Here is an 11072-nt window from a genome sequence, read left to right on the forward strand (position 1 = left end):
GTGAACTCAAATTGTTTAATTCTAACAACGTTTTCTGTTAAATATTTCCAGTTGTACGGTTGTCTTCAAGATGATGGAACATCCTCTGCATCCTGATGCGGAGGTAATCTCCAAACTGCCCCGTGTTTTCTGTGTCTCATTGAGACGTACTGTACGTGTCTGAATTTGTTCATATTAAGCTACTCGATGAAACTGTTTTGCTGCAGACCTGTCAAAATGTTCTGAAGCCCAAAAGTGGAATCTTTTCTGGTTTGATAAAGATTAAAAAGAAGTTCACGCTGGTTGCAATGAAATGCTTAAACCAGATAGCCGTAATGATTAACAACATGGCAGTAAAGGCGTCTTTTTAACTCTGTCTCCCTTTGAGTCACCTCACTTTCTCTGTTTGTCGCCTCTTTTTTGATTTCCCCGATCGGCAGCAAAATGAAATTCGACAACGTACTTTCTGAAATCAATGGATTTGGGAAATTCCAAGTGAGGCTCTTCTTGATCCAGATGCTCTCACGGATCACTCTGCCGTGCCACTTCCTGCTGAACAACTTCATGGCGGCCGTCCCCCCTCACCACTGCAACATCAGCGCCCTGGAAGATGGAGGCGTCTTTGGAAATCTGACTCTACACCAGAAGCTGTCGGTTTCCATTCCAACGGAGCGAGATGGGACTCTGAGTTCGTGCCAGATGTTTGCAACGCCCCAATATGAGTATTTATCGGGCTCAAACAGCAGCCAGGAGGCATCTCTTGTTAAGTGTCAGAGCGGATGGGTGTATGACAACAGCACCTTTAAAGCTACGCTGGTAACAGAGGTAAGTGCTGTAGGAAAAATGCAATAGCCCTCATGTTTCAGAATGAGACGTGTCTTTGTAACGTAAACCAGAGGTCAGCAACCTTTTAGAAACTGTGAGCTTCTTCATCGGTACTGTTTCACACGAAGGGCTACCTGTACTGACCTTTGAACCGGAATAGTCAGAGCTCACCTTAACTTTATGTAATATAAACACGTTTCTAATGCTTTTGTCATTTTAAATGTATCTAAATACGAATCTGATTAAAAAGGAAGAGCAACTGGATATAATAACATTTTAGATGCAGCTCACCGGAAGGTTGCACTATCTTCTGAGGGCACCACGTGTGGTCCTTGGGGGCTACCTAGTGTCACCATGTTGGTGACCCCTGACGTAGACCATGAGGCTGAAACTTTAATCAATGTTTCTGCTTAAATCGATCATCTTTTTTGCCCCTGCCCATTGCAGTGGGATCTTGTCTGCAGCAGAAAGGGGATGAACAAGGCGACGGCTACAATATTCTTTATTGGTGTCATGATTGGAGCTCCACTGTTTGGGTTTCTCAGTGACAGGTGAGGACTGAAATGAAAAATACACAGTGTCTACATGTCTGTGTAAAAAGCCTTCAAATATAAAGATACTCTGCTGCTGCTGCATAATCCCTCACTGAAACATTCAGCTTTGAGTATGAAACTCTTTGGAAATAAGCATTTTCTAAAAACAGATCGCCACAATTATTGGCACGCCAACAATCCTTTATGCAACTTTATAGTGCTTCATATAAATCCCTTTTTTACAATATTAAAGCAATACTATTACAGCTTTCTCCCATGTTGTACAGAAAGTGGATCTTTGACCATCCTGGTTTGGACAATGACTCCAGATTATCCACAGCCCTGAATTAACTTTTGCTCATTTCTCTTAGGATTTAATTCTGGGGACTGAGATGACCAAAGAGGAAAGCTGATTTTGAGTCTGGTGAACTCTTTCTGTGTTGATCTGTCCATACAGTTTAGACCATCAACCATGGTGAAAGACAAAATGATGTCCTTCTTCCAGGAACAGACCAGCAGACTTGTCTGTAAAGATTCAAGTCTTTCCAGTAGTGTGTTCTAGCTAGGTACTCTAAAGTGTTTGGAAGAGAAACAGACCCCCAGCATCATGAATAAATGCTTAACAGCGGGTAGGAGGTGCTTTTCACATATTCATAATTTAGACATGTTTGCTGCCACAAATTTCAGTATAGTCTTGTCAGACCAAAACACAGTTCCTGTAAGTGTCTCTGTTTAGCAAACCTTACAACATCTGAGATAGCAGGAGAGAATAAAAATGTTTCCCCCTATTCTGGCATTGCTCCCAAATAACTGGTTTGCTGTAGTCTCCCATATGATCCTATTTAGATGTTGGCAAGATCCACGTGTGACACAGAGGCTACCGCCTAGTGGCCAGTGGCCTCTGTGTCACATTTTTATCCCAAAGGACACGGGGAAACATAAATGACCAATTAAATGTTCTTATTAGGGGGGAAAAATCATTGGGCTAGATTTCTAAAAAAGGAGTAAATGGGACCAATAGTTTTACCCCTGGGAATTTTGTTAAAATTTACATTTTGTTTAAAATATAAGTATTAAAAAAAACTAATAAAAAAACTTTCTGTAAAAAGAACTGTATTAAATTAAATGTTGGATATTTCTGATAACGTTTACTGTGAGACTAGGCTACCACAGTAAAAGATGACATTATCTTAAGCCTTTTTAGATGTTTTTACCAGGTGTACCAACCAAAGTGGCTTTTTATATTGGGCCTTTTTCAATATTTCAAATCTGTTTCTGACTCCAACTGAAGTATTGTGGGATGATTTCTTGATACATTTGTAATATAATATAATATAATATAATATAATATAATATAATATAATATAATATAATATAATATAATATAATATAATATAATATAATTATATTCATTAAAAAACAGTAAACGTACAAAGGAACACTGACAAGGAAGTAACAAAGATTTTGAGATAAACGCGATAATTAGAAAGTTTCCTGGTGATCTGAGGAGTCTCAGGAGTGAATTCTCACTTTTAAACATTTTCATTTTAAACTGATTCCTTCATGACCAGGTTTGGGCGACGAAGACTGCTGCTGGTGTCTTACATATCATCCTTGACGTTTGCGATTCTCAGCGCTTTCTCCACATCGTATGTGATGTTCAGCATCATGAGATTCCTTACAGGAATGTCCCTGGCAGGCGTCAGCATTATCTCCATCGCTTTAAGTAAGGACAATCCTTCTACTGCACTTCTGTTCCTTGGTTTTCTGATCTAACCTTTCATCCATGCCATTGTTTCCTCAGATGTTGAATGGTGTAGCATAGAGCGCAGGACTTTCTCAGGCGTGATCATAAGCCTGGACTGGAGCCTGGGGAACTGGCTTCTGACAGGGATCGCGTTCTTGGTGAGGGACTGGAGGATGCTCATTGTGGTTGTTTCGTCGCCCCTGATTCTGGCCATCTTTGCTTGGCGGTAATAAAGTTAAAACGTCTTCGTATTAAAAGAAGCCAATCTTATATCTTCCTTCGGCCCATGAAACACCTCAACTTTGTCATTTCAGGTGGCTTCCAGAGTCTGCTAGGTGGCTTGTGGCAAAGAGGAAGGCAGATGCTGCACATCATTACATCATGAAATGTGCCGAGACGAACAACCGGTCCAAGTGTATTAGTACCATCACACCAAAGGTACGGTGCCTTGCACCAATATTCACATCCCCTGAAGTCTTCTGGATTTCACAGCCATATGGTGCATAACTGCACAGTAGACACAAGGCGTTCAAAGCACAAAACAAAAAACGGAAAAGGATGCCGTCCATTGATATTCAGCCCACCTCAGTCATGCTGCATATGCCGGCATCTCTTCTTCTGTAAAACAGTTACTGGTCGGCTTGTTAATTGACAATCTCAGACAATTATAAAAGGAATCCAGTTGAGCACTCTGAGCTTCTTCCACTTTCCTTCTTTGTCACAGATGTTACTGGAATCTGCAGAAACCGATAATGGAGAGAAGAAGCACAGCGTTGTAGATCTTTTCAGGACCCCAAACATCAGAAAACTGGCAATATGCTCAGGGATAGTTTGGTATGTATTCATTTAATGTGAGTGGGTGACCGAATGAGTCTCCTTTTTTTTTTGTAGCAGCAATCTTCATGTTTGTGTGGTAATTTTTAATGTGGCACCAAAGAATTTGGTTTAGGGTTCATGAATGCAATGCTTTTCACAATGTCACGTCTTCCTGACACATTAGTATGACCGACTCTTTCACAATAGCATGTCGGCACAGACTCACCCATAGAAACCACATTAAAAGTCTAGCTAACAGGTTTGCCAGCTACTGACAGCAAGAACGAGGTGTAACAGGGCTGCCGATATACTGCAAGACGTTACCAGGTAACGTCACGATGTCAGTCTCTGATCATATGATAACACCAACATGTTACAGAACTTTGAATAAAGAAATATGTTATGTGTGCAGATAGGCCAGCTTAATAAAACTGAACTTTGATTTATTTGATGAGCTTATGAAAACTCTGAGGAAACAACAGAGAAAACAGATTTTCAGATTGCCCCAGATTTGAACTTCAGACAAATAGGTAGAGATATTCATAGAGAAGGAAAGTGGGTATGACAAAAAAGCATTTAAAGCTGAATCTTTTTTCTTCTAGGTTTGGTGTAGCATTTACCTATTATGGGATAAGCCTAAACATAACAGGGTTTGGACTAAATCCGTTCCTCACACAATTCATCTTTGCTTCAATCGAAATGCCGATGAAGATTGGCGTCTATTTCTTTTTGGAGAAAATCGGCCGAAGGCGCTGTGAGATGGCAACTCTGCTGTCCGCCGGTCTTTGTCTGTTCATCAACATTTTCATTTCACAAGGTAACATTTCGGTTTCAGAGGGTCATGTCTTTTGGAAATACATTTCTGAATAATTCAAGTTTTCTGTGCTTTCGGCGTTTTTCTTGTACATCTACAAACATTGTGGACGTTTCCCCCAGATAAGTGGGTCATTCGTACCGTTGTGGCCGTCCTTGGAAAGTCAATGTCGGAGGCCTCCTTCACGATAATGTTCCTTTACACAACTGAACTCTATCCTACAGTAGTGCGGTCAGTCAAACCTATATAGTCAGATTAATTCAGGACAACGTTTCATTTTTAGGTTTTTACTTAGGCAGATCTCTAATAACTTCTCTGCCCTTTTCCAGGCAGAACGGTCTAGGCTACACCTCGTTTGTGGCACGGCTGGGCGTGTCCATCTCCCCGCTGGTTATGCTGTTGGAAGACGTGTGGCAGTTCCTCCCTGCTGCCACGTACTGCGCTGTGGCGGTCGGCTCCGGTTTGGTTGCTTCACTCCTGCCTGAAACATTAAACAGCCAGCTGCCAGAGTTCATCGAAGACATTGAGAAACCCCAGGTAACAGAAAAAAGAGGGGGGAAAGCGTCAAAGGGACATTATGTCTAATCCAATATCAGATGTACAGTGAAGGTTTAGCTATTTACAGAGCCACCCGGTACAAATGTACAATTGTTGCACATTGCATAAACACGGGCCATTTTGTAATGCCTGTAGATGTTTTTGCTTCTTTGTTTCTCTTTGAAGGGATCCATGCATGAGGAAGTAAATGATTTTTTTTTATTTATATTGCAGGAGCAAGTCAACGGGGAAGATGGAAATTCAATAAAAAATTAAAACTGACCAGTAAGAAGAAAAATGTAATAGTGAAACTGATTTTGAAATAAGGAAAAGTAAACTTTTTCTCTGGACTACGTCTCATCCTACTTGACTGTGGCTTTCCACAGCATCTCATATGACATCTTACTGGGGAGATTATCTTCTATTGGCACCACAGGCCAGTTATTTCTCAGGCACACTTCAGATCATTCAGATCAAACCTTTTATATGTTCCCATTTCTTTAAGGTTCTGTCCTCAGACCCCTCCTGATCTTCATATACTTCCTTCCTCTTGGTAATATTTACCATAAATGTATTAAATCAGCTTTTCTATGCATGTGAGTCCCTGCTCAACATTTCCTAAAAGGGCCGTCTCCACCTACCTATCTTCCTCCCTCTCAATCGCTTTGCTTTTTTTGCTTTCTTAAATTGATCAGAAATAAAGCTGAGGTTCTCCTCATTGGTACAAAGTCGAGGCTTTCTGAAGCCAGCTCCTTTCTCATTCAACAATGATAATTCCACGCTCCGCTCAGCATAAAAGTCTGGGTGACAAGTTGGATAGCGCTCTATCTTTCTCTGCTCGCATAAACAATGTCACACAGTCTTCTCACTTTATATAAAATGTAATAATAAAATGGTCTCTTCTCCTCACATCACATGCTGTATTCACTTCAAGATCTTCCTGAAGTATGTTCAAGCCACTCTTGAAAAACCATCTGATTCAAGCACCATTTCATCTATTTGTAATCTTTTCTGTTTTCGTTTTATCATTTCACCTGTCTTGTGCTGGCTCTGTTAAGTCACACAGGTTGTCTTGAAATACAACTAAGAAATAAAAAGTATTTTCATTAATGGCAATAAACTACTTATCCCAAAATGTGTCTCTTCATGGTTAACACAATGGCTCATGGGTGCGAGGGAGCTTCATGCAGCATGTTTACTTAAATATGCAATTCAGTGTTGTGCTGTAATTGAGCACGGAGTATGGGAAATTTTAATGAACTGTAAAAGAAAAACACAATTACAGAAAGGAAGATCAATGTGAGCGGCGAGTTAACATCAGTGGAGTTTAGGATAGCTTGAAAACAATTTCAGGTCAAAAACAGAACTCCCAGGCTGTAGGTGACTTGGGCTGGGTAAATGAGCTGAATCAGTTTTTACTGAAGTTTGAAGAACCACTCGTGTGTGACTTACATGTCATCCTTATTTAAAGGCACATTCAGGAGCAAATTAACTGTCCGCAATACCAACAATGCAAATTGGGTGAATGGAGCGAGACAAAACTGTGACCGTCGCAGAGCATGTGCACTGCAAAAATGGAACTAAAAATAAGTAAAATGTTCTTAAAATTAGTGTATTTGTCCTTGATTTGAGCAGGTCAATAAGATTATTTGCCAATAGAATAAGATTTTTGCACTTAAAATAGGAACAACTCATCGTCATCATCTTATATCAAGTGCAGGATGTCTAATTAACTTATTTTAGGGGTCAAAATACTCATTCCACTGGCAAATAATCTTATTTACCTGCTCAAATCAAGGACAAATACACTAACTTTAAGAACATTTTACTTATTTTTAGGTATGTTTTTGCAGTGTGTGTCTAGAGGGAAGCAACATTTGGCTCCAGTTCAACAATCTGATCTTTTCTGGAAATTCACGTGGCGTTGAGGGTGCCCCTTGTCCATTTATGTAGGCGCTAAACTGTTTTACAAGTTACATATTTAAACAGTACAATCAGGCTATATTTATATTGAGCAATGGTGGATTTACTTACCGAAGACGCCTGTAGTTCGTGTCCCGGAAGAAGATCTGTCCCTTATGCGGGGGACAGATCTCCTAATGCTGGGTCCTAGACTGAGTGAATTACCGCTGGAAGCAGCCGTCATCCAGACGCACCTCCAGGTGGTGGTACTCGCCGAACTTGTTGCGTCTCTGGAGGATCTGGTGGGCCCAGGATTCATCCCTAACCCAAATCCATCTACGTAACCATATATCCTTAAAACTTTACATTGTAGCTTCTCTCTCTCTCTCTCTCTCTCTCCCTAGATGCTCAAAGGAGCGCTTCTGCAGGTCCTTCATTCCAGTTGCTGTTAGGCTTTATCCTCTGATTTTCCCAACAGACTCAATAAGTGTTTACAAACATAATACTAGCTCCAAAGGCTCTTGATCCGTTTAAGACTTATTTGCACTGTCTCTGAGACGCTAAAGACTATTTGCACACTTTTATACGTTTACGTTTACACTACCCCTTTTTAACCATGCTGGGACCAGTCCGAGCTCGGTAAAAGAGATAACAAGAAAACTGAACTGAACCGAGCCTGACACAACCAGACCACGCTAAATCTAGACCGGTTTGATGTGTGGGCTCAGCCCGGTTTTTCTCTGGCCCGGTTCTCTAATAACAAAGAGCGCATGAGCAGACCGCGTCATCTCCTTACAGCCAGCTGAAATTTCAGACATTCATAAAAATACTAGCCTCCCTACCGTGACACACGATTTTCAATGATGATTCTGCTTAGCAGTGTGATGAACCTCAGCGTCTGTCGTTGTTTCCTGTGTCTGTAAATCCTTATTAGACGTTCGTTTGTCTTATCCACTTCCAAAAAGCCAACTCTGTCAAGTAAATTCACCAAATGTTGCCGTCTTCGCCTGACTCTCCGCAAACAACGAAATATAACCAAACATAACTTCCTGAATGTTACGGGCGCCGCCATTTTTGTTTGCTTGATTTCCTCCTTCAATCCCAGAGAGCAGTAGTACCGCAGATCGTCACTAGGAGGCGAGGAGCCAAGGAACTGAGATAACGGGATGTGTAAACAGTCAGAACCAAGCTCGGCTTGGTTAACTGATCCAAGCTCGGACCGAGCTCGGCATGGATTGGTTTAACAAGGGCAGTGTAAATGGGGTTTTAAGCTTCTCTGGGAGTATTTGTTTGTACATTGCTGCAAATTGCACAGTCTTTCACATCGTTCTGCTCTCTTTCATCTTTTTTAACTTGAATATTTCATATTTATCTGAATAAGACTTATCTGTTGATAATTGCACATTGTGCTTTTCTATTTCTCCTCTGCTTTGCAGCTTGATTCTAAATTTAGTTTTTTTTTTTACTAGTTTGTTGTCTCCTTGTTTTTGTCGCTGTCACACCCAAATTTCCTCGTTGTGGGACAATATTCTGTTCTAAATACAATTACATCATTATTTCAGTAGTGCTGTGATTTTCTATAAATCCGCCATTAAACTGTTTCTTGTCTTGCCCTGTGCGTTGGTATGTCTAACTGTGTTTTTTTTTATCAAAAAGAAATAAAGCAAATTGCGTGAGGCGGTGGTGCAGGGGTAGCCCATGTGAACCATGTTCAGAGGACCCAGTCCTTAATATGGTTAAGGACCAGCCCATGGACCCCATTTCCTATCAGCTTACTATCAAATAAAGGCCACTAGTGCCACAAAATGTAAAAAAGAAATGAAGCACATTTTGTGAAACATCAAGTTCATCTATGAGGTATGAGTGTCACTTGTGATGTACGTCTGTTTCGTATAACACTTGTGTATTTGAATGAAACATATAAGCTGTACTGTGTATTGTCTTGATGGAACATTGATCTAATTTTATCTATTTTCCCTACTTGAAGATTGCCCGACCATCTGGGGATGAATTTTCAATACGCCATCCATAGTCTATGAGTGCCCCAAAGTGGTCAAACCATAATTAGTTGATTTAATCAGAAAATAGATAGAGCTGCCTTCAGTTGGAGCCGCTCCAGGAATTCAGTGTGCAGTGATAATAATTTTAGAGCAACCAGTGCATCTGCATAAGGTATGACTGGATCATTGCTGCAACATTTGGGTAGCACTGGCATAAATCCCACCGCAGTGGTGCATGTGCAAAGTAAATGTGGCATCTCTAAGTTGTGATGATCATGCTATGGTATTTGCAACAGGTCCAAAAACATCTGAGGCAGCTTGATTTCCCTTGATATTAGATTAGTACCACATCCCTAAAAAAGGGGATGTTGCAACATGATTTACCCAAAGTGGTGTATCTTAGGCTACGTTCCCACTGTAGTTCTGAATGCTCAATTCTGAATTTTTCTGAAATCTGATTTTTTATTTGCAAGGTTGTTCCCTTTACTTTTAAAATGCTGCCTATATCTGACTCCAAGGTGGACTGTTTGGGGCTCCAAACTAACCCATGTGCACGAAAGAACACTATTAATGACTTCATGCAGCTTGATTTGATCCAGAAAAACACAGAAGAAATAGATTTCATGGATTAAAGTGTCCAATGGAAGCCATTTGTGTCAGCGGATGCTAAGGGGGAAATAAAGGGAATGTGAAACTCTGGCATTTTACAAAGTTTTGGCAATACCGAGGTTTGTTTGGCTGCGAAGATGCAGCCCGGACTGGTGGAGCTGGGATTTTAATAACTTCACAGAGACCTAGTTAATTCATTACTTTAAGAAGTGGGGGGCAACTTTTGATAATATCAGTGACTCTCATCTCGACTCCAAAGGCAGGACACTTGTCGCAATCATTTCTATCGCTTTGCAACGGGGGCAGATTTCGAAGCACTGTCCCCGTTGACATGCAATACAATAGCTGGCCACAAGTGAAAGCCTCTTTGATGATACAAAGTTCTCCGTATGCAGGATCGGACACAAATTTTGCACGCCAATGTGTTACTTCTCTCATCCAAACGGTTCCTATATGAGCCGTCTTGGGTTTTCCTGTTTAAAGTCTTGCTGTCTGTCTTGCTAATGCTAACTGCTATCACCTCCAGCTGCTGCTGGCACAAAGTCGTGACACGTGTCGATTGAAAGTGACATCAAAGACGCAGTAAATCCACCTTGTTGGTTCCCACTGGAGTCACGTTCAAAAAGATCAGATATGAATCAGATTCAGGACCACATATGGAATGTGACTTGAAAATATCCGATTTGGGCCTGATCTGAGCACTGTCACTGGATCTAAAACGTCTGACCGGGTCGCTTGGTTTGCAAAAAAAAAATCTGATGTGGGCCACATTTGCCTGCAGTGGGAACGGGGCCTTAGTATGAAATGGAGACACATTGTAGATATGTGTTAGTGCTGTAAGGGAATTACATTTCAAGAATGGAACCGATTTTGTCCTGTTTAGCCCCAGTTCCACCTTTTCCCCCCAATATTCATGCAGTAATAGTAAGCATAAAGTATTTACTATTTTTTATGGCTCGGGTAAAACTACAGAAAAAAGACCTCAGAAGGTTTAAAAGGGGTAATTTAGCCCCAAAATAACAACCATAAATGACTAACTTTTGTCTCGTCAGAAGCAGTGCGTGATAAACTGACCACGTTGCATAACTGTGTAATACCAAACCTCACTGTAGAATTATAATGATTATGAACACCAAGAACTGCTTCTCTAGAATCATTGCTCGTGTCTTCCGTCATCTCTATAACCCACAGCCGAATGATCCAGACACACTTACAGCCGAAGGTTTTACAAAACGCTGGTTCTTGATCATTTACTCAAAGCATGGTCAAATCCTGACTGATAATTACCACCCTAACCCCAAATGAAACCG

At 40.9% G+C, this 11072-nt stretch overlaps 1 protein-coding gene across 2 annotated transcripts; it reads left to right on the top strand.

Moving 5' to 3' along the window:
- The first annotated feature begins 391 nt into the window (after positions 1 to 391).
- LOC118563134 (solute carrier family 22 member 7-like) lies at positions 392 to 5641 on the top strand. 2 transcript variants are annotated; one of them, XM_036137001.1, is made up of 10 exons: positions 392 to 804; positions 1252 to 1355; positions 2909 to 3063; positions 3142 to 3310; positions 3399 to 3522; positions 3809 to 3918; positions 4503 to 4717; positions 4837 to 4945; positions 5044 to 5251; positions 5486 to 5641. In XM_036137001.1, exons 1-10 carry the CDS (start codon positions 424 to 426, stop codon positions 5525 to 5527), a joined length of 1617 nt encoding a protein of 538 aa, XP_035992894.1. In that variant the 5' UTR covers positions 392 to 423; the 3' UTR covers positions 5528 to 5641. The 2 variants fall into 2 exon arrangements, with proteins under 2 accessions (XP_035992894.1, XP_035992895.1); XM_036137002.1 differs by lacking the exon at positions 5486 to 5641 and having other exon boundaries at positions 5048 to 5127.
- Positions 5642 to 11072: the final 5431 nt, after the last annotated feature.

Source organism: Fundulus heteroclitus, chromosome 5, assembly GCF_011125445.2.
Source record: "Fundulus heteroclitus isolate FHET01 chromosome 5, MU-UCD_Fhet_4.1, whole genome shotgun sequence".
Classification (NCBI taxonomy): domain Eukaryota; kingdom Metazoa; phylum Chordata; class Actinopteri; order Cyprinodontiformes; family Fundulidae; genus Fundulus; species Fundulus heteroclitus.

What these genes read in the sequence shown, in the direction of transcription:
- LOC118563134 (XM_036137001.1), top strand. Translation starts at nt 424, where the DNA reads ATGAAATTCGACAACGTACTTTCTGAAATCAATGGATTTGGGAAATTC. An exon ending in TTAGTACCATCACACCAAAG is followed by an intron (nt 3,523 to 3,808) that starts GTACGGTGCCTT and finishes TCTTTGTCACAG; the next exon opens with ATGTTACTGGAATCTGCAGA. An exon ending in CTCTATCCTACAGTAGTGCG is followed by an intron (nt 4,946 to 5,043) that starts GTCAGTCAAACC and finishes GCCCTTTTCCAG; the next exon opens with GCAGAACGGTCTAGGCTACA.